The 26,761-nt window shown below is 37.6% G+C and overlaps 2 protein-coding genes and 1 long non-coding RNA gene across 3 annotated transcripts; all 3 read left to right on the top strand.

Moving 5' to 3' along the window:
* Positions 1-1,959: 1,959 nt before the first annotated feature.
* Positions 1,960-3,680, top strand: LOC139129854 (uncharacterized). Its single transcript, XR_011551703.1, has 3 exons — positions 1,960-2,031; positions 2,595-2,730; positions 3,378-3,680. It is a non-coding gene; the product is annotated as an uncharacterized lncRNA (long non-coding RNA).
* A 135-nt stretch (positions 3,681-3,815) lies between these two features.
* LOC139129210 (Schwann cell myelin protein-like) lies at positions 3,816-8,554 on the top strand. The gene is made up of 4 exons (XM_070694850.1): positions 3,816-3,888; positions 4,087-4,380; positions 6,044-6,313; positions 7,370-8,554. The coding sequence occupies exons 1-4, from the start codon at positions 3,816-3,818 to the stop codon at positions 7,594-7,596; spliced, it is 864 nt and encodes a 287-aa protein (XP_070550951.1). The 3' UTR covers positions 7,597-8,554.
* A 1,444-nt stretch (positions 8,555-9,998) lies between these two features.
* On the top strand, positions 9,999-24,283 carry LOC139129853 (tyrosine kinase receptor Cad96Ca-like). The gene is made up of 13 exons (XM_070695534.1): positions 9,999-10,259; positions 11,454-11,753; positions 12,220-12,329; positions 14,587-14,643; positions 15,287-15,343; positions 15,842-16,025; positions 17,215-17,325; positions 18,211-18,398; positions 18,996-19,115; positions 19,500-19,617; positions 20,109-20,208; positions 20,766-20,865; positions 21,198-24,283. Exons 1-13 carry the CDS (start codon positions 10,124-10,126, stop codon positions 21,279-21,281), a joined length of 1,665 nt encoding a protein of 554 aa, XP_070551635.1. The 5' UTR covers positions 9,999-10,123; the 3' UTR covers positions 21,282-24,283.
* The last annotated feature ends 2,478 nt before the right edge of the window (positions 24,284-26,761 follow it).

Raw genomic sequence — 26,761 nt, 5'->3', positions numbered from 1 at the left:
TTGTGCGATCTTGGGAGAGTCAACGTTCTATGGTAACGTTTTTGGAGGGTGACTTCGTTTAATGCATTGCTCAGGGAGATAGTCGAAGTGTCTGTAATTAGAATACGAGAAAGACCAGTAAATACTAAATAATACGGCGGATGTGAACGCACTAATGTAAGGACTTTCGTGTATATGGAGGAAATTTAGAAATGTTTACATGAATTTATACATACAGTAGGGTAATATACTTATTTTATACATGTTATGTCCGCTGCTCTATAGTTCAAAAGCACATTGAATATTTCAAATAACCTTTTATTTCCAAATATACATATACATTTTATAGTTCCAACATTTATTAGGTAAGCTATTTGGAGACATAAACAGAAACATTAAAGTCATAACTCGGGTAAGCAATTATAAACGGTTTTTTTTTTAAATTTTGGGGGTAAAGTCAGTTTCTTACATTTCACTGAAATATTTAAGTATTTAAAACCATTACGATGAAAAGGAGAAAACAATATATTTATGAAGACAAAAAATTTTCGAGTAAATTTTTTCTCCCGTTTCACATTTCAATGAGTCAGTCGGTTAGTTGAAAACAAAAGCTACTAAAAGGAAATTTCATTTGATAAAAATGACAGATTTGAATCAGTCCGTATCACTTTCTACAGTTTTTGAACTGCTTATGAAAATTGCATTTTCGACAGTATACTGACTAACTATGCATGGACAGATTATTTCAGTAACAAAATGGATGCCCAGCACAAATACACAGATGAAGAAATTATTAAAATGCTTAATTTCTTAATCGACAACATATTTGTTAAGTTTGGCGGTATGACATTTCAACAATCTATCGGCATACCAATGGGTACAAATTGTGCACCCCTTCTTGCAGACTTATTTTTGTATTCATATGAAGCAGAGTTCCTACAGTCTCTCTACACAGCAGGGTCTAAAAAACTTGCAAGGCGTTTTAACAACACGCTCAGATATATCGATGATCTGATGAGTCTAGACAATCCAGACATATCAAATTACTTACATCATATTTACCCTGATGAGTTGGATATCAAAGAAACAACAGAGGGTAGAAACTCTGCTTCATATCTTGATCTGTTCCTACAAGTGGGTACTAATGGGCTATACAATAAGCTGTATGACAAAAGGGATGATTTCGATTTTGAAATCATAAATTATCCCCTGGCCACTTGTCAAGTAATATTCCATCAGCACCTGCTTATGGTGTGTACGTGTCTCAACTTCTCATGTATTGTAGGGCTTGTGATTCCTTTGTTGATTTTCAACTGAGACACAGCTCATTGGCATCAAAATTACTGAGACAAGGATACACAACAAAAAGACTCGTTAGGACTTTCAAAAAGTTCTACGGTCGATATGACGACATTGTGGCCAAATGTGACACCTCGGTCACTCAAATGATTAACGACAGCATTCCCGGCTTTGACTTATTACAGTGATTCATATCCTGTATCTTTTCATACAATATTTAGACAATTTTGGGACCAATCCTGACGGGTGTAGCATGCTAGCAGGGTACGCTTACCCATTCCGGACACCTGGTACCACCACTGATTATCAGTGGTTCAGGATGGTCCTACTTAAATTTGTAAATCTCAATTGTCCCATGGACCTTTTAATATATTACCTTGAATGGAAATGATTATTGGACCAGTTTAATGTCATAATGCATGGATGAACAGACTTCGCAAGTATTTCGCAGATTGCTATTTACATTTGAATGTAAAAATAGGCTACCACTAGAATGGAAAGACAAACAGACACATATGATAGATACTGGACAGCGACTACCCTTATAGCTTGTTTCCATCGCAAATGGAAGCTTTACATTTGAAATTGTTTTTCACACATCAAGTCCCCATCCCCGTTGAATTCTCACCTAGCCCTTATGACGTCTCCAGTAATTTGCATGTCATGTGAGACATCCCTGGCCGCACTTCAGACCTCACCGTACCAAGCACTGAAAAAACAGCTTTAACGTCAACACACCTCGTACTTAAAACGGTAAGTCTCTTTCAGTCTACAGCAACTAAGACAGCAAAATTTGTGATTATTGTTTCAAAATGTTTTCGCAAAGAGGCGGAGAGCTGTTTGAAGTGCCAGGATAATGAGTTTGAGACACACTACCGTACCACACTCGACTGTAGACTGCGACTCAGCGTAAAGCAACAATGCCTGCTGCGATATTCAGATTAATGTTTACAATGCCAGTGCAAGACGCCCATGTGAATGTTTCTGCAAATTCGACAGAGACAACTTACTGTTACATTTTAGGTTCGGGCGGAACTTTTAACAGGTTCAATCCTTGCGTCGACATCAAACGACGCTTTTGAATATCATATCTCGTCACAGAAGGAAGTTTAATCTTTTTTAGAGTAATGCATTGCGATATCATAGTTTTGGGTTTTTGTTCGTATACACTTTTGTGTGATTCAAACTTTTCGCACCAGCAGTGCTATTGTTAAGATACTGAAATTTACGCCTATGATAACTGTCGCTTACAATTACTACTCTAGGTAGTCAAATATCGGTTCTGATTAATCGTTTAATATTTCTCCTTCTCTTAGACTGTTTCATCGGTATGAAGTGTGCCTTGAAGGCCAAGTGCTAGCTTCCTTGAAGACAATTGGGCTTGAATCTGTGCCGACATGTCTAGCCGTTTTTATCTGACACTCTGCGCCTGTATGTGCTTCCTGGGAATTGGTGAGTGTAGAGTATGCTTTTGTTTAACAGCGTTTGGAGAAAGAAGTTGCATTCAATTTCATAGTCTTGAGACCCCTTTTCTGACTTTAAAGCGCGTAATGGCGGAAACAATAACGCTGTTTAGCAAGCGTGCAGAGAATTTTAGTCGACATGGTAGGCAGAACATGCGTAGGGTACTGTTAAACCCACCTTGAAGGCACATATTGTGTGGAATAAAAAACAGTAAATTTCGAGGGAAGTTTTTGTTTCATTGATTCTGTTTTTTGACGTATTGTCTTCCACTGCTCATATCCTTGTATAAACATAATAAGGTTGCAAGAAACTTTCAGCTGACAGAGTCGTCAGACTTTGCTGAAAGGAAGTCTAGAGTCCGTTGCTAAAAGGGAAATAAAAATGAACAAGGAAATAATCCTAGTATTTCCAGAGAGAATGTTGTCGTTTATTCACAGATTGAGAACAGCGTAAAAAAGAAGTTTTGCATGACAAGCGAACGTCTTTGTATTCGTCTTTTTAAAAGCTTTGTGATACTACAGGCTTGTCCATGGTATTGCTAAACATTTTCCAGTTTCGTCGAACATTTTTTGGGAAATAATCAAAACATTTATTTTGACTGGAGGTAACATTACTGCCGTTTCAATTAATTCCAGGTCAATCGCAACCACCCTTCACTGAAATCCCCACTGACACGCTGGCATACAGAGGATGTTCTGCACAACTGAACTGCAGTATATCAGACCTGGGGGACACTATATCATGGTATTCTGAAGTCTATGGCCAATATCAGCAAATTTCGTCTGGCAATGAGACTTACGACAAACATTTCAAAGTTATCGGAGATCACCTCATGGGCGAGTTTCACCTATTTATTGACTTCGTCGAAAAGAGTATTGAATCCGCTTACGAATGCACGGTGCATCAAACTGGCGTGTCAACGGCAGCTAGGTTGTTCGTTTTAGGTGAGTGTAACTGTTTCGGAAGACAATGTATACCATGATAGCTTTAGTTGAATTAGTCTATGACCAAATATAAGTTCATGCATAACTTTCATGCACTTGCAATTTTGTATTTTATGAGTTAGCATATACATGTGCATGGAATATTTTGTTTACTACGAATTTGAACGTTTAGACAAAGATACAGATCCTGCCAGCAAGCTAGGTACATGTACACATTGCCATTTGTGTTAGCTTTCCACCTGACAAGGTAATATATTCATCATATATTCTCGTGTTGTCACTCTTTTACCAATTTTCATATTTAAAAAATATGTAAACAACAAAAAATGAACAATGACCCTCCGAAAAAAACACTGCAAAGAATTACGAAATAAAATAATTGTTGTTTGAAACGATCCAGAGAGTGGACCGTTCTGTAACGTCAAGGGCACGAGTGTCATCGAGAACTTGGATTCCGTGACTTTCACCTGTTGGGTTGATCTGCCAGATGACGCCCCGGGGCAGTTGGTATGGAGAAATAATGGCAAAGAGGTCGCCAGAACACAGGAAAAGACCAATGATTACATGAAAAGAGTATTTGATCGTAGTGAAGATGGAGATGAATATACCTGCATTTTCGAGTACCAAAACGCGTATTTTTGTCTCGAGTTGCAGTCCTTAAACTGTTCGGAAGAGTTTATTATTGACGTACAGTGTAAGTAATCAAAAACCTCTTTTCAAATCATGTTAAATTGTTCATATTACCATTGTTGTCGCTGCTTTTTGACTTCGTACAAAGCAATTTGATTTATGTTGGTATTCTTTTAACAATAAGAAAGTTGTAAGAGTGATTGCATCAAGTTTACTTTTATGTATAGTCTCGGCCATAAATTAATTCCCAAAGGCTACCACAGTAGCGTTGCGCTCAATTTTCCAATTTTAAACATTCAGCGACACAAATCCTCTTGACAGGTGTTAGATCAATGTTAGTTTGACCAGTGATGAATTTTTCGCGTTGGTAAGTCCTTGGTAATTTTAAGTTGTTGATGTTAATAGCGCCCTCACTGGTAATTTTGACAACATTCATGCTCATGTTTATGATTTGCTTCGGCCTAATAACTTCTCATGTTACCACACAATGCTACAGCCGTCATTCACAACAGTCCGCATTTTGATTCAAGAAGAAAAATATCATTACAAAAGTACTTCAAATTGAATTTCAAACCAAACAAGCATGCAGGTGTCAAAGCTTACAACAATCAACAAGAAACAAAATAAATTAGTAGATTGTTTTCACAGCAAACGTCTATTCAACAAGCTGGTTCTATCACTTACAATAGAGTTCTTGCGTTAACTTTTATTAGATCCCCAGACAGTGAACACTGATAGGTGCAGGTGCCAGGTAGTTTAAACGACGTTCAAATCAATCGTTTGGCGGTCCAAAGCCAGTAATGGTTGTAAGGTCCGCACTATTTTTGAGCCACGCTTTTTAATTGCCCGTGTTTGGGATAAATAAAGTTCTATCGAATTGAATTGAATTGAATTGAATTATTTTCCAGCTAAACTATCGAATCCAAAAGTGAATTCCTATCTTCAGCATAGGCCTGATAAGGTTGCTGGACCGACCGTGTTTGACTTAATACGGTTTAGTCATTTGACCTAATTTGTACTTTGACAAAGAGTGTTTGTTAATTGATTCGTAACGGGATGCAATAAAAAAACTATGTGCCTTTAGCTCAGGCATCGGCATAAATATACAGTATTCGGTTTACAGAAAAGACACTATATAATTTTTTTCTGTAAGATAATGACTCAAAATGACTGATTAATTTCCACTGATGATTTTCAGTTTTTCTGTTTTTGTTTGTTTGTTTGTTCGTTAGTATATGTTATGCAATGTGTGTATGCACATGCAGATTTCATATATTTCTGAAACGGCCGACAAAAGACCGATTATCTGAAAAGGGAAAATTCTCCCTAGCTAACGTCACGATCAAAAGATGAAATGCACTGGCTAGGTTTAACTATTCAACCAAGTGTCACTTTAATGACAGCAGGTAACAATTGAGTCTTTTGCAACCGAGACATTGTCTGTGCAAGAATGAAACAGCTGTTTAGGAAGAGAGTGTAGTTGTGTGTACGGGGTGCCAGTTAAGTTGTCATGGTTGAGGGCTGGGTCTTTGGTAAAATACAGTTTTTGAACTGGTGCGACATTGGCCTATTTGAGATTTTTGTTAGACTGAAGTGCTAGCTGCGCCTTCCCGAAAAAGGTAAGAATGTCAGCAAGAACACCCCCCAAAAACGTAACGAAAATATTTATTTGAATCCTTATGTGACAACACAATAAGACATTATAAGACCATTTCTTTCGTCGACAGATCCTCCTGATGTAAGCCTACGAAATGCTGTAGGTCCATCTGTCGCTGTCATCGAAGGCGAATCGTACACCAATTTTTGCATTGTTTATTCAAACCCAAGTGCGACTGTGGAGTGGATACATGGAGGCAAGGTCGTCGAAAACTATGGACTTCTCGATCTGCAGAATGTCCAAAGATATCAGAATGGGACGTACACTTGCCATGCCAACACCACTTTCTGGAACAGCGACAGCGGGAGTGGGTCTCTCTCGTTCAAGCTCGATGTGCAGTGTAGGTATCAATAGAGTGACGTTGATTATTTACAAATCTTATGTTTTGTTAAACACACCCTTCTCCGATTAACCAGTCAAATGCATTTGTCCGACCCAACCAACAACATCCTGATTTCTCATTCACGTTTGAATCATTTAAAAAAAGAGAACATACTCCCCCCTGGGGATTGTAGTTGAGGTTAACTGCGCTTTCGTACTAGAAATGTAACACACACACAATCGAGTGAGCAATGAAACGAATGATCAAAACTATGGATAGACAAATGATTAGTTGAGTTGTAATACAATGCATAAACCGATATTACATGTACAGCAAAATGAACAAATGGAATATAAATATCATTGATTAAATCGAGGAGGCAATCTCGTATGTAACACGTATACTGTAACATTTGTACAGTTTGTAATATGAAATCTAAGGTTCAGACTCCATTAACCAATTTGTAATTGCCAATATGCTCAGAATGCATGTGATTAGCGAAGCTATACTTGAAGTGTCATAAGTGAGGTCGATGTAAACCTTCTCTATGCTGTCCAAAATGATACCTTGGCCTTGTACACGACACCTTTGACTTAACAGTCACCCTTCAAGTGATATGCAGACGGCTGGTTGAGCTTTACGCTGACCTCCGGTGATTACTCTCTTATTATGCGATTTGATTATATTGGTCGTATTTTTTTCATACAGCTGTAACACATTTTAATAGTATTCCTATTGAAGGTCTTGTGACTTCATATGATGACAAGATCTTCAACATAGGAAAACAGTCTACGGAGTAAGAGTTGAAAAAGACAATTCTTTACAGCATTGCTGATTGTAAAAATATATGTGAAGCTTTTTAGGGCGGGGAATTATGCAAAACCCTTGCAAAATCAAGAGAAAATATTGTCACAAAACGTATTATTTTCAAATTTCCTAACCAGCCCTCTAAGATTCTAATTGTACATCACTTAGTGTAATTGCGATAAATCATTCTGATAAGCGCTGTGCACTTTGGATGTTACGATTCTCGCCAACTATCTTTTGTATTTGTTTCACTTATTTCATGTACAGATTCTCCTGAGATAAGCCTTGTGGGTGCCAATGATGATGTAGTCGAAGGCAGCACGTACAGCAGAGTCTGCAGTGTAGAATCTAACCCAAGCAGCAACTGTGGAATGGCTGTACGAGGAAATCATTGTCACCGCATCGAACACGCTCACTCTGTCAAATGTCCGCCGCAATCAAAAAGGGACGTACATATGCCGAGCACGGAACACGTTCTGGCAAGGCGAGAGTAGGACAAGTTCAAAATCGTTTGTTCTTAATGTGCAATGTAAGTGTTTACCATCTTTCTCACATCCAACAGCAGGTCATTCTCAAGATTATACAGATTATACCTTGAAAAGTAGGTTTTACTTTCTTCACTACTTTTGATTCAGACGCGGGAATAACTGGCAATTCTGTTTGCTCCCTACTTAGTCTTTACGCCAGGGTTTCTACAATAATATTCTGAAAGGACAATAACCATGGTATGTTTTGACCCATCCACACTAGAGAGTAGAATTCGCTTCGTGTAGTCTAGTGAAAATAGGGTTAGACCTATCAAAAAGTCATAACATATCGCTTCTTCAAAATGCATTTTGGAGTTTGACATACCAAACACTTGAACACGAACCAACCTAGGGGAAATATGTCTAATATATATAAATTAATATGAAGAGGTTGCATGTGGGGAAACCATTGTCACTGCATCGAGCACTGTCGCTCTACTTGATATCCAGCGCAATCGAAAAGGGACGTACACATGCCTAGCATGGAACGCTATCTGGCACGGTGACAGTGGCACCAGTTCAAAATCGTTTGTTCGCCATGTACAATGTAAGTGTTAACCATCGCGCGCACCTCCGACAGCAGGTCAGTGTCAATATTATATCTTGAAAAGTATGTTTTACTCCCTCTCTACCAATTTTGATTCACATTTAGGAGTTATTTGCATTCTGTTTGTACCCTTCTTAGTCTTAATTCCAGGGCTTCTACAATAATTTTATGACAGGACGATGAGCATGGTAGGTTTAGATCAGTCTACACTGTAAAGTGACAATCACTTGTCTAGTCAATATAGGGCTAGACCAACCAAAATTATTAATAGATTGTTTCTTCGGAATGCATTTTCGAGAGGTATCCAGAACAACATATTAAACGTTCACCCGAATCTACCTTGAGGACATTGTCTTATCCGCATATGTTCAACATGGTTGCCAGCATTTTGATAAAATAATATTTTGACTATATATCACGTATGAAACCAACTATTTAATTCATTTTAAAGTAAAAGATGAATTATTTGACAAAAAGAAACAATATTTGAGGTTAACATCTTCCATAGACTCTTGAAAATTTGCATAAATTGAATATAACTATTACTATAATGAGATTATTCCACCATCCTTGAAATTAATTCCTAGGGACTAAGCAGTTTCTTCTTAATATATTCATATTGCTAAGACATATGGCAGAATCTTATTACAATACACGCAATGAATCTGGGGCAGCCATATTGGATTGATTCAAATTATCTTTTTTATTTCATCGTATTTGCCTTTAAGTTTACCATAAATTTTGGTCGATTCAGACCTAGTAATAATTTGATTGGAATTAACAAGTTGCATTTCTCCGATATAAGTACAGTTGACTTAATCTTACAATACCACTTGCTTTACAGAGTTTTGTTAACAAGGAATGCTTCCTTTAACAAACAGTATTCACTATTATTAAGTCCATTAAAGTATTTGATCATCTGTTTTTGAATGAAAATTTCGATGGGATATCGACCGAGTTCGCTGTATATTGCGAGTTTTGATGTGTTTCTTGCAATGCCCAATAAGAACCGGCAAAAGCTTTAGATGAACGTCTTCTATAGCAGATTTTGAGGTAAACTCGTGTTCCCACACCTCACAACCATACACAAGAATGGGTCTGATAAGTTTATCAAATAATGATTGTGCTAATGGGACATTTAGATTTCCACATCAACATGTCTTTGTAAAACAACGTAGCTCTTGGAGTGTTTATTCAAGCTTGTGAAATACATTGCAAATTATAAAATCAGTGCAATGTTTTTTTTTTAAATATTGGATATATGATTGAAAATGTTAGATATATGATTGAAAATGTTATTCTATACGAATGCTGATAGCAATGCTAAGTTGCCTTTGTAAAAATTGTATCTCCACATTGGTTTCTAAATGCGAAAGGAATATCCATTTTGATTTTTAATTATAATCACGTACATAGTTTGCGTGATATATGACCTGAGATGTAATTTGGTAGAAATGCTTCAAGACATATTTGAGTTATGCAAACTCTATTTGAGCTCATGTAAAATATCTTACTTTTTAATATTTTTCCGTCCGCACCAAGTAAAAAGAATTAGACTTTAAATGACATATCAAGTTATAATAACAAAGTTGACAACTAAATGTGCAGTTTCATACATTCACGATTAATTCGAAAACTTCATAATTATAAGCATGTACGGTTAGGACATTAATCGTCCATGCTGTCGTTCTCAGATGTGAACAAAATTTTGTTAAAAGTAACAATTAAAAATTGTGATTAAGTAAAAAAATTGATAAAGTAAATTTGATAAATTTTGATAAACGTAACGAAAATCATCGTATGTGATTTTTCATAGATCCACCGACGGTTAGCACAAGGGAGCGCGTGGAACGCAAAGAAGGACAGAGCGTCTCGCTTACGTGTATTTTGGAAAGCAGCAATCCGGCGGCGAAAGACAGCATAGGCTGGGTGTTGCTCAACGGCGAAATGCGGTCTGGTGCGGACCTTGATCTAACCAACGTTACAAGAGACATGGCTGGGTACTACACCTGTTTGGCGAGTAACACGTTCTATGACAACACCCTTGGCGTTGGCAATAGCACCACCTATCTGGATGTACTCTGTAAGTAAAGAACTGAAAGCACTGCCATTGCACTCATGTAATGTGACCAAAAGATATAAAGTCCTCAAAATCATCGGCAGTTTTAACAAACGTTAGCCGTCAAAGATAAATATAAAAAAATTGTGAAGTAATTTGAATTGGATTAGGTGAGAAAATAATGGTCCCAGTGAATACAAACTTTGCGTAACTTTTCCAGGAGATCGTAGGCGACAAGGAGTAAACTTTTAGTCTATGTATAGCCTAACTGTAAATACAACCGTCTTGCGGGAAAAAAAAGATATTTAAAATTGCTTAATTAATTGTTCCTTGATTGACGACCTCAAGTTTTTATTTGCCAAAATGCTTAGAAATCGTTGTAACTCGTTCATGAAAAGCTCTTGCACTTAAGCGATTTATAGAGAAGAATCAACATCTATGATGCCGGAAATGAAGTTCACAATCATAATAAATTTACAACTTATACTCAAGTGATAAGATTTATAGGATCATTATTTAGAACATCAAAGTGAATCCGCGCTTGTTCACTTAAAAGACCATTAATCAATTGCATTAGGTAGTGTCAAGTTATTAAATAGCTCATTTGCATATTTTATGAACATTTGCAATTAGTCATATCACTCCGAAATAACTGCACCAAATTTGATGAAATCTGCTGCAGATACTTATCCGAAAAATATCTAACTTTTGTGTAAAAAAAAATATTAGTGTGAAGTTAATTAAGGGTTCATTTGCATATTTAATCAACTTCGTAATTAGGTATACAACTCTAAAATTACGGCACGAAATTTGGTGAAAGCTGCTACAGATATTGATCTGATAAGTTCCTAATTGTCGCGTGAATCACTGAGCAGTATCAAGTTAACTAAGGGTTCGTGTGTATATTTAATGAACTTTGTAATAGTGATATCACTGCAGAATTACAGCATTAAATTTGATGAAACGTGCTACATATATTCATGTGTTAGACATCTAATTGCCCCATGAAGCATTAAACTCTGTCAAGTTAATAAACAGCTCATTTGCATATTAAATAAAGTTTTATAATTAGATTTAACTCTGAGAGTACTGTGCGAATATTGATGAAATCTGCTACATATATCTCATTGTTCTGTGAAGCGTACTACTATTAAAAAATGAACCTGTTGTAAAACATATGTGCACATTCAGTTCACATCTGGTCTTCTATTGTTTCAGATAAACCCTCCATTCAGCGATCAAAATTTAGCGACAAAGTGGAGGCAGAAATTACGGCGAATGCTTCGCTCGTCTGCGTGGTGTCCGCAAATCCGGCGCCAACTTTCAAATGGCACAAAGACGGCAAATCAGTCGATGGTAGCTCAGAAGAGACGACAGTGGGAACCGAGACAACAAGTACGCTAACCTTGACTTTCGTCTCAAATGCAGACTATGGAGAGTACGTCAGTACTGCTACGAACGACTTGCTTGAAGATCAGTGCAAAATTAAATTGGTGAGGATAGGACTGTCTTCAGAAGGTAAGCATGTATTTTGATATGTCGTGGTATTTTTGCCTTTGCCTCTCAATCTTTTATACGTGTGTACATCTATTTTTGATCACTACTCAGATATCTTGTGTTCCTCGAATGTAGCAAGTAGTGAAATTCTTAAGTACGGAATGTTTTCATAACATTCTAATGAATTTAGATTAGTCTTTCATGTTTGGTAAGTCAATTAAAACTACATTCTCTGTTACCGGGAGAGTTTCTCATAAAATATGCATATTCTTCTCTGACCATCACCTTCTTACTATAAACGGCATGCATGTAACATTGTAATTGAATTAATTTTAATGCTCTTGTGGATATTTAAGTAGTGCTTAATAATATATCGGAATGTTTCAAAGGAATTCACCCTGTGAAAATTCTAATCTTTTACCATGTGGCACATAGTTCACATCACGTGCACAATTAAACTGTCAAACTGTGTATTACTCTACTTCAGATTCTACTCCTTGGTATTGGCCAGCGATTATTGTGACATGTTCTTGCTTGTTTATCGGCGGTGCTGTTTTTCTCGGGTGTGTTTTATACAAACGGAGAAAGAATTTATTGGTAAGGTAGACGTGACTATAGTTCTATGAAAATCCATATGCACTTATCTCGAGTAACATGTGCGACACGGAGTTCCACTGTCTTTTATTAGCGAGCCGACATTAAACCCAGTCTACTGTAGGCTCATTATCCAAACAAGAAAAAGAAACAAACAAACAAACAACAGGAATGAGTGTGGTACAATCGTGTTGCAGTTTTGTATTGAAATTTATTACCTACACACTATTATAAAAGAAGTCTACATTGATGAGCCAGCAATACTGTTGAAACCTAAAAGAGAACTCTAGACACGCCTCTATCCAAGTTTACATACATACGTGTTTGCACAATGGCCTCTGTCCAAAGTTGTTAAGAGTTCAGAGTCCATGTCGATCCTGTTACTACGTTAACGAATTTCTTGAGTAACTGCACTCACTTCGGCGGGAAACTGATGCATACGACGTCCTCCAAGCAGTTTTACTTCGGAATGAATTCATTAGCAGTAAAAAAAGCTTCCGTCAAAGGGTTGGTATGTCGAGAAACTAGAAATTTACATCACGCTATGCATACTAGCTCTTTGAATCATCAGATCGTGATATCAACCAATCTTAATCCACGGCCGCGGCATGGCGATGCCATATTCTAGTCACAATGTCAGTGTGAACAGAATTACCTCCTTGTTGAACTATTGGTATTCAAAAATAAAAACATTAAGCACAAGACTTCTTATTAAATATTATAACACGCCACATGCTCATTCCGTCTTGCGATTCGACACAATACGTCACGTGACGAGAAAATGGATACGTCTCTTCCCCACTGAATCGACAAAAGTGACGACAGAGGGGATTTTTTGAAAAACTATTTCCCCAGAAAAATAGTTTTTACCAAGTTTGGAAAAGTGTCCGGTCACGTGACCACATCGTCGTCTGCAGCTTTGCTGCAATGGCGGGTCACTAGAACGCGGTGTGCGCCCGGGCTGAGCGAAAAGCCAATCTTTAAAACTAAGATTTTCCATTCCAACAGCGCCGGAAATTAAACAGCTCCACGACGAACAAGATTCAAGTGCTGCCAAGGATATTGCTAGGTGTGCTAAAAATATTTTTTGGAAGAAAATGGTACCATGTTCTACTGTAACCGCTGTGGAAATATCGTCATGTAAACTTGTTACAATGGATTGCTGCGGTGCAAAATATCAAAAAACATTAAAAAATATAACGTAATACAACATGAGCTTGTGGTGTGTTATAAAACACCTATAACCTTGTCTTTATTCGGGCTATAGCGCCCGTTCATTACCCTTCGTGGCCCCAACTTCAAAAATACGTCATGAAAACACGTTACAAATCCCGCATTGTAACAAATGTGAAAAACCTACCTACAAGTTCATAAGCCGTGCAAAATGACCAACCACGTCGTCTCGGTTTCTTACAAGAAGACCTACCTCATAGACCTAGCCTCTGCTCACACAAAGCACAGCTTCCATGCAGAGAGTCGGTAGGTAGTATTCTGCAATGCATTGTGGGCAATAACGGTAATCAAGGAATTCCATCTGATTATTCAACTGTCAGATTGGATAAAGGATCACAACACCTCTTTCCTTCATTTTTCTGTCTGTCTGTCTGTCTGTCTGTCTGTCTGTCTGTCTGTCTGTCTGTCTGTCTGTCTGTCTGTCTGTCTGTCTGTCTGTCTGTCTGTGCCTCTCTGTCTGTGTCTCTGTCTCTCTGTCTCTGTCTTTGTCTTTGTCTGTCTGTCTCTCTGTCTGCTGTCTCTGTCTGTCTGTCTGTCTGTCTGTCTGTCTGTCTGTCTGTCTGTCTGTCTGTCTGTCTGTCTGTCTGTCTGTTCTCTCTCTCTCTCTCTCTCTCTCTCTCTCTCTCTCTCTCTCTCCCCTCTCTCTCTCTCTCTCTCTCTCTCTCTCTCTCTCTCTCTCTCTCTCTCTCTCTCTCTCTCTCTCTCGTGACTCTCGATTCATTGATATATCAATCTGGCTGTAAATGTATCTGATTATTACCTATCCTGTGTATCAACCCTATTGTAACAAAAGCAGTTTCATAAACAATGAGTTTCGACAAGAAAAAACAATTGCCCCTAAACATACAAATATGCATATTTCATTAAGATTTCAACAAATACGGCCAAGTCTTTTTGAAAATTAGGTTTTGTTACAAATTGGGTTGATTGTTACAAATAGGTGTGATACATCCTATCCTTGATGGCGTACTTGTAATAGTTACACCATGAATCATGTGAATGATTTAACACAATGATTTGTATCTAGAGACAAGGTAATGCGCAAAGGACGTCTTTAGGATCCACATTGGAAGATTTTGGACAGGTACGTAGGAAGAGTCAGACAGACTGACACGCACCCACAAACAAACAGACACATAGAAAAGGACAGGCAGAGAGACAGAGAGAGATAAAAACAGATAAACGGACAGAGCGACCGACATATAGACAGACAAACGGGCGGACGGATAGACAGACAGATAGAGGGAATGACGATGATTTAGATCATTTTGATGACGATGCTTACTTCATTGCAAAAGATGTTGCATCTCTTTTAACACATTGTTAATATATGTTTCAAAACTGTCAAAATACAAACTTGTGTTTTATAGGGGTAGTAAGAGTGTGATTCAGAGAATACCAGTTAAGAATCATTATTGTTCGCCATGTTGACGTGTGAAAAGAACACGACTGCCTAACACATCATGACTGTCTATAAAACAATAAAAGGTGTGCCTTAATAACAATATAGGATTTGTATTTAGTAAACTAAAATGATAACTGTTACCTGACACTATATCAACAAAATTACGCCACTGAACTGACAAGAATGAGATCAAAAACCTTCTCATACATTACTCTGTATAATTCACTTTTAGTGAAGCATAGGTTATACATTTAACAGTGGACACACAACTTGAAGGTGTGATCTATTTTAAAATCATGGGATTCAACCCATCGTTTTGCAGAACAAACATGAAGACGAAGATCGTTATCAGGACTTGTGTTTCACGGAGACAGAGGAGGTCAGACCAAGTATTCTTATTCATAATTTCTTCACCTGTAAGACACAAACATTCCTTGGAAAACGTTTGTTTTCATTCTATCGCCAGTCTGTGTAAAACTTCCTGTGAATTATATTTGATGAAAAAAAGAAGTAAATTGGTACTCACTTCGAACAATATCTTTTCTATACCATACAACTTGGAAGGCAAAGGTTGTAAAGTTGCGACATTCATGTGTTTTGTTTGCTTGTTTTGCTTTTTGTTGTTGTTGCTTTAAACCATCTCCAGATTTTCTACTGTCGTCGCTTACGCCATTTGTTATCATCGCCCTATTTTTGCTTGATAAAAAGATGTCAGTATAAAGCGATTCGCATAAATTCTGTAAATTTCCATGTATAGATTTTGTACAGAACTTCTTTGTAACGACGCAATCATTGATGTGGGTAGTCTCTGTTGCAACATATCCGCTCCAACGCCATTGTACGATTTTAGAATCGCATGCATACATTTATTTGTCAGCCTGGTACCGGTACAGATGACATCTACATGAAACTCTGCGAACGCTTCCACGAATTTCCACGTGAGCACGTTCGAATGTCACAAATCATCGGCACAGGATCATTCGGAAAAGTGAACATGGCCACGGCGTCTGAAATTGCCGGCAAAAGTGGCATGACAGTGGTGGCTGTAAAGACTGTCAAAGGTTGGTTTGTTTCTTTCGTTTTTCGAAAAAAGGTCATTTTGCTTTCTCATCGTAACAATGGTCTTTCTACTGATCGATGTTGGTCACAGGACTATCGAACGTGCACATACCTCACTGGCAGAAGCACTAAAATAGACATCTTGCTGTCCATCTTAATCATACCTGTCGAAGCAACTATCTGCCTCCCACTGGGTCATCTTATTAAGTAAATATTAGGCATATACTAATGAGTCAATCAAGCAATCGGTCATCCAACAATTTAATCGATCAATCAATCAACTGATAAAAACAATCAAACAATCAATCAAACAATTATTCAGCAAGTCTATCTATCTATCCATCCATCTATCTATCTATCTATCTATCTATCTATCTATCTATCTATCTATCTATCTATCTATCTATCTATCTATCTATCTATCTATCTATCTATCTATCTATCTATCTATCTATCTATCTATCTATCTATCTATCTATCTATCTATCTATCTATCTATCTATCTATCTATCTATCTATCTATCTATCTATCTATCTATCTATCTATCTATCTATCTATCTATCTATCTATCTATCTATCTATCTATCTATCTTTATCTATCTATCTATCTATCTATCTATCTATCTATCTATCTATCTATCTATCTATCTATCTATCTATCTATCTATCTATCTATCTATCTATCTATCTATCTATCTATCTACCTATCTATCTATCTATCTATCTATCTATCTATCTATCTATCTATCTATCTATCTATCTATCTATCTATCTATCTATCTATCTATCTATCTATCTATCTATCTATCTATCTATCTATCTATCTATCTATCTATCTATCTATCTATCTATCTATCTATCTATCTATCTATCTATCCATCTATCTATCTCTCTATCTATCCATCTATCTATCTAACTATGTAGCTAGCTTGCTAGCTAGCTACCATGCAATGTCACTCTCCGTCTAGCTCTTTTGAAACTAGACAAATTAACAGTCTGACGATCCGTCTGACAATAATAAACTAATATAATTAATCCACATACCTGCCCGCATACCTGCATTCTTCACAATCCAATATTAGCTCAATGTTTCATGGTACCAGCTACCAGCACAACATCGGCGCCCCGATGGTGGTCACTTTCAATGAACGTTTTACTGATATGAGTACGCCTCGTTGTCTTGTTCATAGACAGTGCCTCTGATGATGACAAAGGAAGACTGATGGCAGAATTGAAAATACTGCAGCGTGTTGAACCACACAGGAATATACTACCCCTCCTTGGTTGCTGTACGGAAGAAGGTAAGTCGGGTTATGGTGAACCTTGTTTGTAAGCCACTATCAATAGCAAGGATTAATAGCAAGGATCCTGGATAATCAAAACATATATTATGTTTAAGTTTAATCTCCACCCCTCGCCTAAAAAATGTTAAAAGGGGCACAAATCAGAACGACAAAATTATGATTTCAAGTCCCTATTAAATTGAAAAATTGAAAGTTTAAATTAAAAAGAAAGTTTTTGAATAATTAAACCATCACACAAAGGTAATCTACCTTGTCCCGATAGTCTGACAGTTTTGTGTGTATACCGTATTCAAGTTAACGTTGTACACACTATTTATCTTTCAATTGCATACCTGTTTTAACCTCTTGCCATCTCTTTGCTCTAACAAGCAATATGCAATATTGAACGTCATGTTTATACAACGTTTCCTGTGCATAACCATCATGTTTTCATTTGGTTATAAATATACTTGTACAACGTGATTAAAACAGAAGTAAACTTTATGTAGAAGGCTACCCGGGGAAAAGTATTTCGACTATCACATTTTTCAATTTTATTTTGAGATTGTTCACTTGTAGGGGTTTATTTTGAAGCATTTTCAGAAAGAAAACTTTTACCATCAAAGTTTTTTTTTTGAAATTCGAAAATTTTATTTTTCTCAAGAGAGTTAACACAGGGATAGCAACCATTTTAAATTTCAAATATCGGTAAAGTTTGTGTAGTTTGTTTCTCTATAGTACCAAAATTTGCACGGTGACCTCCGATTTCATTCTTGATTACGAATGTGAGGCGCACATTACCTTTAAAATGTATTATATGACGCTTGTCCATTCCATATTCTAAAAGTCAGCGGTCTGGTTGCCATATGTGAAAATTCAAAACTGTCTGAAATGTCATTCCAGAACCCATTTACGTTATCATGGAGTTAATGGGCCAAGGCAACCTATTGAAGTACCTGCGAGATTACCGGCGAGAAAGGACGAGTGACTACGCGAACGCAGCGCTAATGAAGTGGGTTATCAAGAGTAAAGATCTCGTCTCTTTTGGACGGCAGATTGCTATCGGAATGCAGTACCTAGCTTCTCAGTCGGTGAGTGTTCTAAGATTTTTGCAAAGCATTGTCAACTTTGCTTTCCAATGAGTATAACTCATTCAATCCGTCATCCTGCCTTCGCAGACGCATTTTTGCATGAATTAAATTCCACGCCTGTAGATCCTGAATCACGTTGAAGCATCACCCGTCACAGTATACAGCAACATCGGATCCCCGTGTCAGTCAAGGAGTTGATCAGTAATGTGTTTCAAAAACGTTGGGTATTCAGTCATCAAGTCAATCATTCAAGAAATAGCTTGCAAGTAGTCACTGAATGCCATGCAGCAACACCGCTGACGTAATGCGCTTGCGTAAGACAACCCGAGTATTTTACGTAAGATCATGACAGAAAACAGGTTTCAAAATGATATAATGGAACGGTAGCGGTCTGTCTTATATCGTTAAAACTACAATACAATCGATAATGCACATTGATTCCACATTTTGTGTTTTTTTTTCTAAAATGCAGAATTAGAGCCAGGTTTCTTTTGTTACATACATGTTGCATTAGATTCTTTGTGTTTTGTCGAATCTTCTGATTTTAAGATTGCGATATGAAAAGTTTTATAACATTTAACCCTGTAATGAATACAGTTTGTACACGGGGAGCTTGCTGCTAAGACGGTTCTTCTAACGAACGACAAGCGTACCTGTAAGTTGTCAAATATCGGTCTCAGAGGCGACAATGACATTAAAGCCATCAGAGTTAAAGAGGTAAACAAATATCTCGTAATATATTGTGTTTCACTTTACCTAACTGATGCAATGGCCCTTTGAATAAATTGTTTATTAAAATTGATACACGAACTTGGGCATTCGAACAATTAATGTTAATGTCAATCAAGCAAACGCACAGAAGCAAAAGGAAAGGGAATATCAAAAATGTTTCATAGCATTTGTTTATATCGCTTCTGGGATGGTATGGTTTATTTCTGTCATATAATTATGCGACGTTGTATATGCCGTATCAGTAAAAACAAAATGTAATTGACCGGTCTGAAGGGGCGTCTGAAGCTTTGCAAGTGTGTTATCATTTTGACTGTCATGAAGAAGATTACTAGATATCATGATTTATAGTTGACATCAATCATGTTTCAGCGTAAGACACGCCTGCCCATACGATGGTTTGCACCGGAAACACTTTTTTCGGGGGAGTATTCAACAATGAGTGATGTCTGGTCCTTTGGTATTGTATTGTGGGAGATTACTGCGTTAGGTAAGCGTAGTCGCAAAACTATCACTAAAAAATTGAACATGCAGCGTGAACAGGTGATATTCAGTATCCTTAATTGTTGACTTGCTTAATTAACTGCGGACATACAAAAGCGTTATGTCAGCGTCGCAAAAATCCAGTAAGTGAATAATGTTTGTTATCGTATAGAAAAACCAACTGGATTACAAATCATGTTGATTTGTCTTACTTTTTTTATTTGCGAGATCAAGGAATTGATTGATTCGTGCGATTAATCGCCCATGACATAGATAGAGCCACTCTTTGCAAAACAAATGCATCACAGATACTTGAAAGCTGTTTCCTTTCATGTGCTGCCATACCACTATATACACCGAAGTCCTCTGTCCACATTACAGCTACACAAAATCTTTCTGTTGTGTTTCAAATATCTTTTATCACGACCGTGTTTCATTTGCCCTGGTCCCATTCTGCGTCATCTTTGATTATATTTTTTCGTTTTTTGATGGAAAAAGGTAAGACACCATACCCGACAGCCAAAAATGTGATGAAGGTGAACGATTTTATTTCAAAGGGATATCGGATGAAGAGACCAGTTTATTGTGACTCTAAACTGTAAGTAATAACCGCCGACATATCAGCATCTGATGTATAGATCAACCCCTTTCACAGCTTATTTAGTCGAAGAATACAATAGGTTTGCAGAACAAACGAACAAACAAACAACCGATATGGAAATTTCCAAAGGATGTAGGCCTACTTTTACAATTTCACATCGCTCCATTCCTTTTGGTAAAGTAATTTTAACGCTCGCGTAATCAGTCAGGTTTGTTATATTTTTACAAACTCAAAATTACCAGCCAAAGTGCAAACTTGCTGTCAGATATCCAGCGCCAGGTCCGAAAGCTGCAAGTATGACACGCATAAAAACATGTAACAGTTGCTGAAATATCTTGTTTCCTATTTTTCAAGTATGTCTAGCTCTTGTACCTATCCGTTTTAGCTGAAATGAAATTTGTTCCGGGGGGGGGCAGGAATTGAACTGTAGTGTGAACAGAAAGTATTTTGTGAGTGTGAACGTCCTGTAACATGACGTTCTCAAATAAGAGAAAGAGCGATAAAACTGGACGTCAACGTTTTTTTCATAACATGAGGCTATGCTCCACCGATAGGTACTCCGTTATGGTGAGGTGCTGGTCTGAAAACAAAACCGAGCGACCGTCCTTCTCCGAACTCGCCACTGAACTCGGAAGCATGGCCAAGAGTAGAGAGGTAATTGCTGTGTCCAATAGCCTTACTAATTTTAAAAATGACTTAAATTATTTGGATCTTACAAGTAATCCTCCGCTTTGTAAACGGTTTTTCAAATCGAATGCAGATCATGGTGGAATATCTAGCGATGTTTATTAGCTTCAATCCTGACAAAAATGGTCACCTTGTTTTTTATTTATTTGTATCCGGCACTTTAGTTATAGTACAAAAATTCGATGGCAATCAAACGTTTTGATTTGCTAATAGGAAACGGCTTGTCAATTTTCCCCATAACGTAATATGTTCGAACCCTGGGGAAGTATCAACAACGTTTTGCAATACTTTCATTTCAGGATTTCATAGACGTTAAAAAGGCGTGTGCTGACACTCCAGACTATAAGAAGGCTGCAAATGAAAAGTGTTACGAAACAAACTGATTGGAATGTACGATTGGAAATTAATGAACGCTGACTTTTATTTGATTCGAAATCGGTGCTAACGATGGACTGCAAAGAGGAACATTTGGACGCTAGATGAAAACTGCATCCCAAAATAAGTAAAACCATCACTTTACAACAAGATCTATCTTAGATGAAAATTAATTGCCAAATTGCATTAAAGAACAAAAACTGAAAACATGTTCATGAACACTTCACATATAATCTAAAGCAAAATGTCAGGGATTAAAAATGACGTATTTAGATCTTGCTTCGTGGTCTACCGGATAGGTTCCATAAATAGATACACACTATATGTACTATGTACGAAATGACATTTAGGGGTTATTACACTAAGTTTGGGCGATAGCGAGTCGTATTCGAGTGACGTGTCCGTATTTTGACGAGTTGGGCAGCAACGAGTCAAAATGCGGACACATCAAGAGAATACGACGCGGTATCGCCCTAACTTCGTGTAATAATCCCTTTATCATACATGCATGCTTTGGTTACGACTGTTTCCCTACGGACGTTCCAAAATTTGCGAAGAAATCAACTGAAATCGACCTTGTTTTCTCTTCGCTGTACTCAAAAATGTTCTTTATATTATCCCGCTGTCGGGCAATTCCCACTTCAAGGGAGGGTTTATGGCACACTTTTAAAGCGAACAATTTAAACAAACATTAAGATATCAACACAAGTTTTCACAATTTGAAGATTTATTTGAGCTTAAAATGGCGGTGGGCGTAAAACACAGGCTGGGGTGAGTAAAATGAGTGTGTTTTTGTGTTCTGAGAGATAACCTCATCCCTTCGCAAAAGTTGTTAGGCCCGCCAAAATCGGATCAAAATACTCGCGCCGCGCCAGTGTTCGATTTCAAACTCGATCGAGTATGAACAGCTGATCGGTCTGAGAGTATAGAGCTAGAGCAAGCAGCTCTGCGACATCTATGAATGCACAGTGGATTTAAGCCGTACCAGTAAGTTTATCTCCAAGAATTATACATGTCCTCAGACGTCAAATGTGCCGAATTTACCATCTTAGTAAGGAATTTGTGAGCGGTTTAGGAAAACGTGAAGTGAGTAACTCGATCGTTATTTTGTTGCTGCATGCACGAATAAAACATTTGAAAGGTATTACATCATCTGCTCGTATATTTTTTCGTTACTGGCTTGCCTAAATAGAACTAAACTTCTTCGAAGAACCTAAAGTTCCTAAACGAACATTTGACTTTCCCTAGTATCTTACATTGTATCCGAAACTCGCACCGGACACGATCAAGCCCTGTGAATCTCATTAACAGGTACAAATCGGATAATATGTGCACCTTGTCTGTCGCGAGCATTTTCAGTGCGGTTCGATTTTTTGCCTCATTTATGGCTGTAAACGATGTAATTCACCATCTACTTAAACTCGTCAACAGGAAACTTGTCGTATAGCGGTTCTATCATGGTGCACTGTCAAACGGGGACCGTAAGCTTAATCTTCATCAGCGTGGAGTAGACGACATGAAAACACTGCACAGTATGGAACCGACCGCGAACGATGACAGGTATCTGCATAACATACAAATTCGTTTGTATGTTTTTTGGTACTTCTGTTCTTGTTCCTAAGTGCAACGCCAATGGAATGACTGCAAACAACATAATTTTGACGATGATCACAATGACGTTAGTTTAACAAGTCTTGTTTCGCTTAGCTGTTAACGTTTACATATATATGAACTTAGCAACGAAGGTCATGCATACAAGAGAAGGTCACGCACACGCGTCGCTGTAAGTAGTTCGGTTACAGTGAAAATATAATTCGTATTTTAACATGTTAAAATACGGATTCATATCAGTACCGTCTAAACAATAGGAGAATGGCAATACAGGCATAGTATGTATGATAAATGCAAGTACCTACCTACCTACCTACCTATCTGCATGAATGGTATGCTACATACATACATACATGCATGCATGCATACATACATACATACATACATACATACATACATACATACATACATACATACATACATACATACATACATACATACATACATACATACATACATACATACATACATACATACATACATACATACATACATACATACATACATACATACATACATACATACATACATACATACATACATACATACATACATACATACATACATACATACATACATACATACATACATACATACATACTGACATACATACATACTGACATACTGACATACTGACATGCTGACATGCTGACATGCTGACATACTGACATACATAATGACAAACGATAGAACGTTTGACTTTTATATTTTGCAGAATATTTGAAAATGATAGTCGTTATTCAGTAGTATCGTAAGAATATTCACAGTACATTTTAAACCAAACACATGTTGTTTCCCTTAAATATTGCTCTAAGCACTTTTGCGCAGCTGTCGAATTATCTTATTTGTAAAGATACATATTCTGGTTTTGTATTTGTGAAAAGAAAAGAAAGTAATATTCTCCTGAAGAAAACCACTTGCTACTTGATTGAGTACATTCCAGCTGAAGACGACACTCTGTGGAATAAGACTTAATTCCTGACAACTTTCGACGATATTTTCCTTGTATTTGTTTCGCTTATAAATTGAAGCATGGGACTTTCTTTGGAAAATGTTTTCTTAAAGCAACATAGTTCGACACGTTCTCTGAGAAAACGCATTCAATATAACCTTAAAGGTGAGGTATCGGGATTAATTATCGTATGTTTCATAAAACAAATAGTAGTTGACGAAAAAAATGAATGCTACAAGAGTCCTACGTACATTTCCCATTGGAAAATGCAACTATGTATTTTTATCCCGTCACAGTCTTTCACGCTTACAATAATCATAAAATTGCTTGTTTTATTGATCAATTTTATTTAGAATGATTGTGTATCTTCCCTAGTGCGGCTCTTAAATGAGCCTTTTGTTATAACTGATGACTTTCCAGGGGCAAATAAAGTTTTCATTGAAGGATCATGCCCTTTTAAGCCTTATTGTATTCTTCAAGTGAGTTCATCCCTGGTTCAGTGCACCTCCTCGATGGAGGGTAGTCGACGGGTGTGTTCTTGGAACTGATTGGCGTGAGTAACGGGCCTTTTGCGTAACACGTACGAATCTAGAGCGGTATCCATCATGCCAGTTACATGCACAACATAATAACAGATGATGATTTCGCCGAGCTCCCTGTGTGATACGATGTCTTGGTTGCTATCGCAGGCTCCTATCCCCTGGTTTCGCTTCCAGGTAGTGTGACCTTGGGTGTGTCAGATCCCTAGCCCAGCAAGGAAGAAATATATTTAAAGTGAAAAAGAAGAAGTGTTTCTGTCAGCCTAAAGCCAGGCAATAGATAAAGGGCCGAACGTGTATAGGTATGATGCCTCCATTGTTTTATCGTTGGGATCTGCTCATGGATTCAAGTGTTGAGTCTAGAACGCGGCCTCGCGTTATTTACGCGCAATGCCTTCAAAAGACGAACTAAAAATATCGTCGAGGCGGACTGAATAGCGCCCATTAAAAGCTTGAAGTTATACAAGTTTTAGCGACGTGTCCTGATTAACAAATATTTTCTCGAATGATTTTAAGCAAAAAGAACAAAAAATAAAAATTTATGATACGATTTTTTTCTAACTGTAAAGTGAGCTCATGTTGTGAACCATAATGTGGACGCTTTGTTACAATTATCGTACTCGCCCTCGATTGAATAGGCCAGCTGTGGTTAGTACGTGATCTGTAGCTCCAAGTAAATTGTACCTGCTCTGAGGCATGACACAGCCATAATTTCAAGCTGCAGTCACGCAACACTGAGGGCGCTATTATGTGACCTCAATTTTACATGTATTTTGTGTGCTTTGCTTGTTATTATTTCGACCAGTTGTTTTAAGACAGGTAAGTTTTATAGAGTGATTGTTGGAAGGAGACGTGCTAGCAGTGACATAGGCATATTGTATTGATGTTTAATGTTAAAGCCCATTAAAATGATGTTTCCACTCTCAGTGTTGCGTGACGTACGTTCACAGAAATGGCAAACATAGTACACACGGAGGGAGGTAAGAATGGCATTAGCAAAGATGTAAACATAAGTGGTGTAGACTGACGTAATTTCTTGCATCTTCGATTCCCATTACTATTGACTAGGTTTTACACAATGTTTTGGTAAGAAAAGATGGATTTTTATCTTCATGTGTAAAGAATATCCAAAGTTTGTCATCCATCACAGCAAAGTTAGTGCTCTCTCGAAGTGGCATCGGTTTTCATATTCAAATTTCATATTTACCTCGAATGATAATGATTATTGGACCTGGTTTGATGTCTATTTTCAAGTTCAACGGCCCAGGTCCGATGTCTCCCCTCGTCTGATATACATTTCAATGCGTTATCGCCCCGTATCTGTTGCGTTTTTCACCGTACATGTAGGCATTTCTAATCTGTGTACTGTAATCCCCTGGATGGACTGCCTTGCTCTTAGTTGTATTCTGTTGTTACCGATATGTGTCGTCGCGTACTTAGCTGCAATGATTGTAGCGAGAGGTCGCTTGCTGAATTCTACGTTGAACGCGAACCATACCCAAAGTAGGCGATCGCACTGTTGATCCCTGGTTTCGTGGCGAAACCAAATGGTTTCGGGAAAATTGATTGACCAATCGCCAATGGCAAGGGGCCTTGTAGCGAACCGTAGGGTTCGCGTTCAACGTAAAATTCAGCGAGCGACCTCTCGCTTCACAATCATTGCAGCTACGTTGTATTGTAATTGAAAATGTCCTTGTACAACAAGTTCACCCTATTAAAGAGGTTATGTCAAAGTTCAACTTTGTTCAAGTTATCACCAAACCAACTACACTCAAAGGCAGCCTCCTAGACCATATCTATGTCAAGTGTACCAACTCTGCCTCCTACAATGCCCATATCATACAGACATACTACAGTTACCATGATGCACTGCTCTACGAACTTCAGCCTTCACTATAGGTACGTGCATGCATATTGAAATCCCAAACACTCTTTCATTCTGCACAAATCTTCGTCACACATTCTCTTTTCTTCCGCTGCTCTGGTCTCTTGAAATTCGCTTTTGCTTTCAAATGCTTTCTTTTTTTTGTAATATTTGTCACCCCACTTTTTTGCGAACAAGCTTTATCTGTGTCATTGCATTTACGTCGGAGTCAACTTTATCGGTCACGGTCTCTCAATCCTTGTGTCTCACAATCGTTGTGTTATGATGTATTCCATAATTTCAACTATTCCCAACACAGAAAACAGGACTGGTTGGGATTATAACATATTCACTTATTCTACATCTCTCGATTTTTCATCACAAATGCTAGATCAGCCCAGTGATTCTGACACCCTTCCAGAAACGTGTACATGGTTTGTTAAAGTGACTGTTCTGACCATTTCTATGGCCCCTAGGCCTATCCTACAGACATCCTAATGCCAATAACTAACTGCTATACTA

This window comes from Ptychodera flava, chromosome 3 (genome assembly GCF_041260155.1).
Source record: "Ptychodera flava strain L36383 chromosome 3, AS_Pfla_20210202, whole genome shotgun sequence".
NCBI classification, from domain to species: Eukaryota; Metazoa; Hemichordata; class Enteropneusta; family Ptychoderidae; genus Ptychodera; species Ptychodera flava.
The sequence above is the reverse complement of the archived record's forward strand: the minus strand, read 5'-3'. Positions and strand labels throughout refer to the sequence as shown.

What these genes read in the sequence shown, in the direction of transcription:
- LOC139129210 (XM_070694850.1), top strand. Translation starts at nt 3,816, where the DNA reads ATGTGCATGGAATATTTTGTTTACTACGAATTTGAACGTTTAGACAAA. An exon ending in AGATCCTGCCAGCAAGCTAG is followed by an intron (nt 3,889 to 4,086) that starts GTACATGTACAC and finishes GAAACGATCCAG; the next exon opens with AGAGTGGACCGTTCTGTAAC. An exon ending in GTTCAAGCTCGATGTGCAGT is followed by an intron (nt 6,314 to 7,369) that starts GTAGGTATCAAT and finishes TTTCATGTACAG; the next exon opens with ATTCTCCTGAGATAAGCCTT.
- LOC139129853 (XM_070695534.1), top strand. Translation starts at nt 10,124, where the DNA reads ATGCGGTCTGGTGCGGACCTTGATCTAACCAACGTTACAAGAGACATG. An exon ending in CATTGGAAGATTTTGGACAG is followed by an intron (nt 14,644 to 15,286) that starts GTACGTAGGAAG and finishes ATCGTTTTGCAG; the next exon opens with AACAAACATGAAGACGAAGA. An exon ending in GCATGGCCAAGAGTAGAGAG is followed by an intron (nt 20,866 to 21,197) that starts GTAATTGCTGTG and finishes CTTTCATTTCAG; the next exon opens with GATTTCATAGACGTTAAAAA.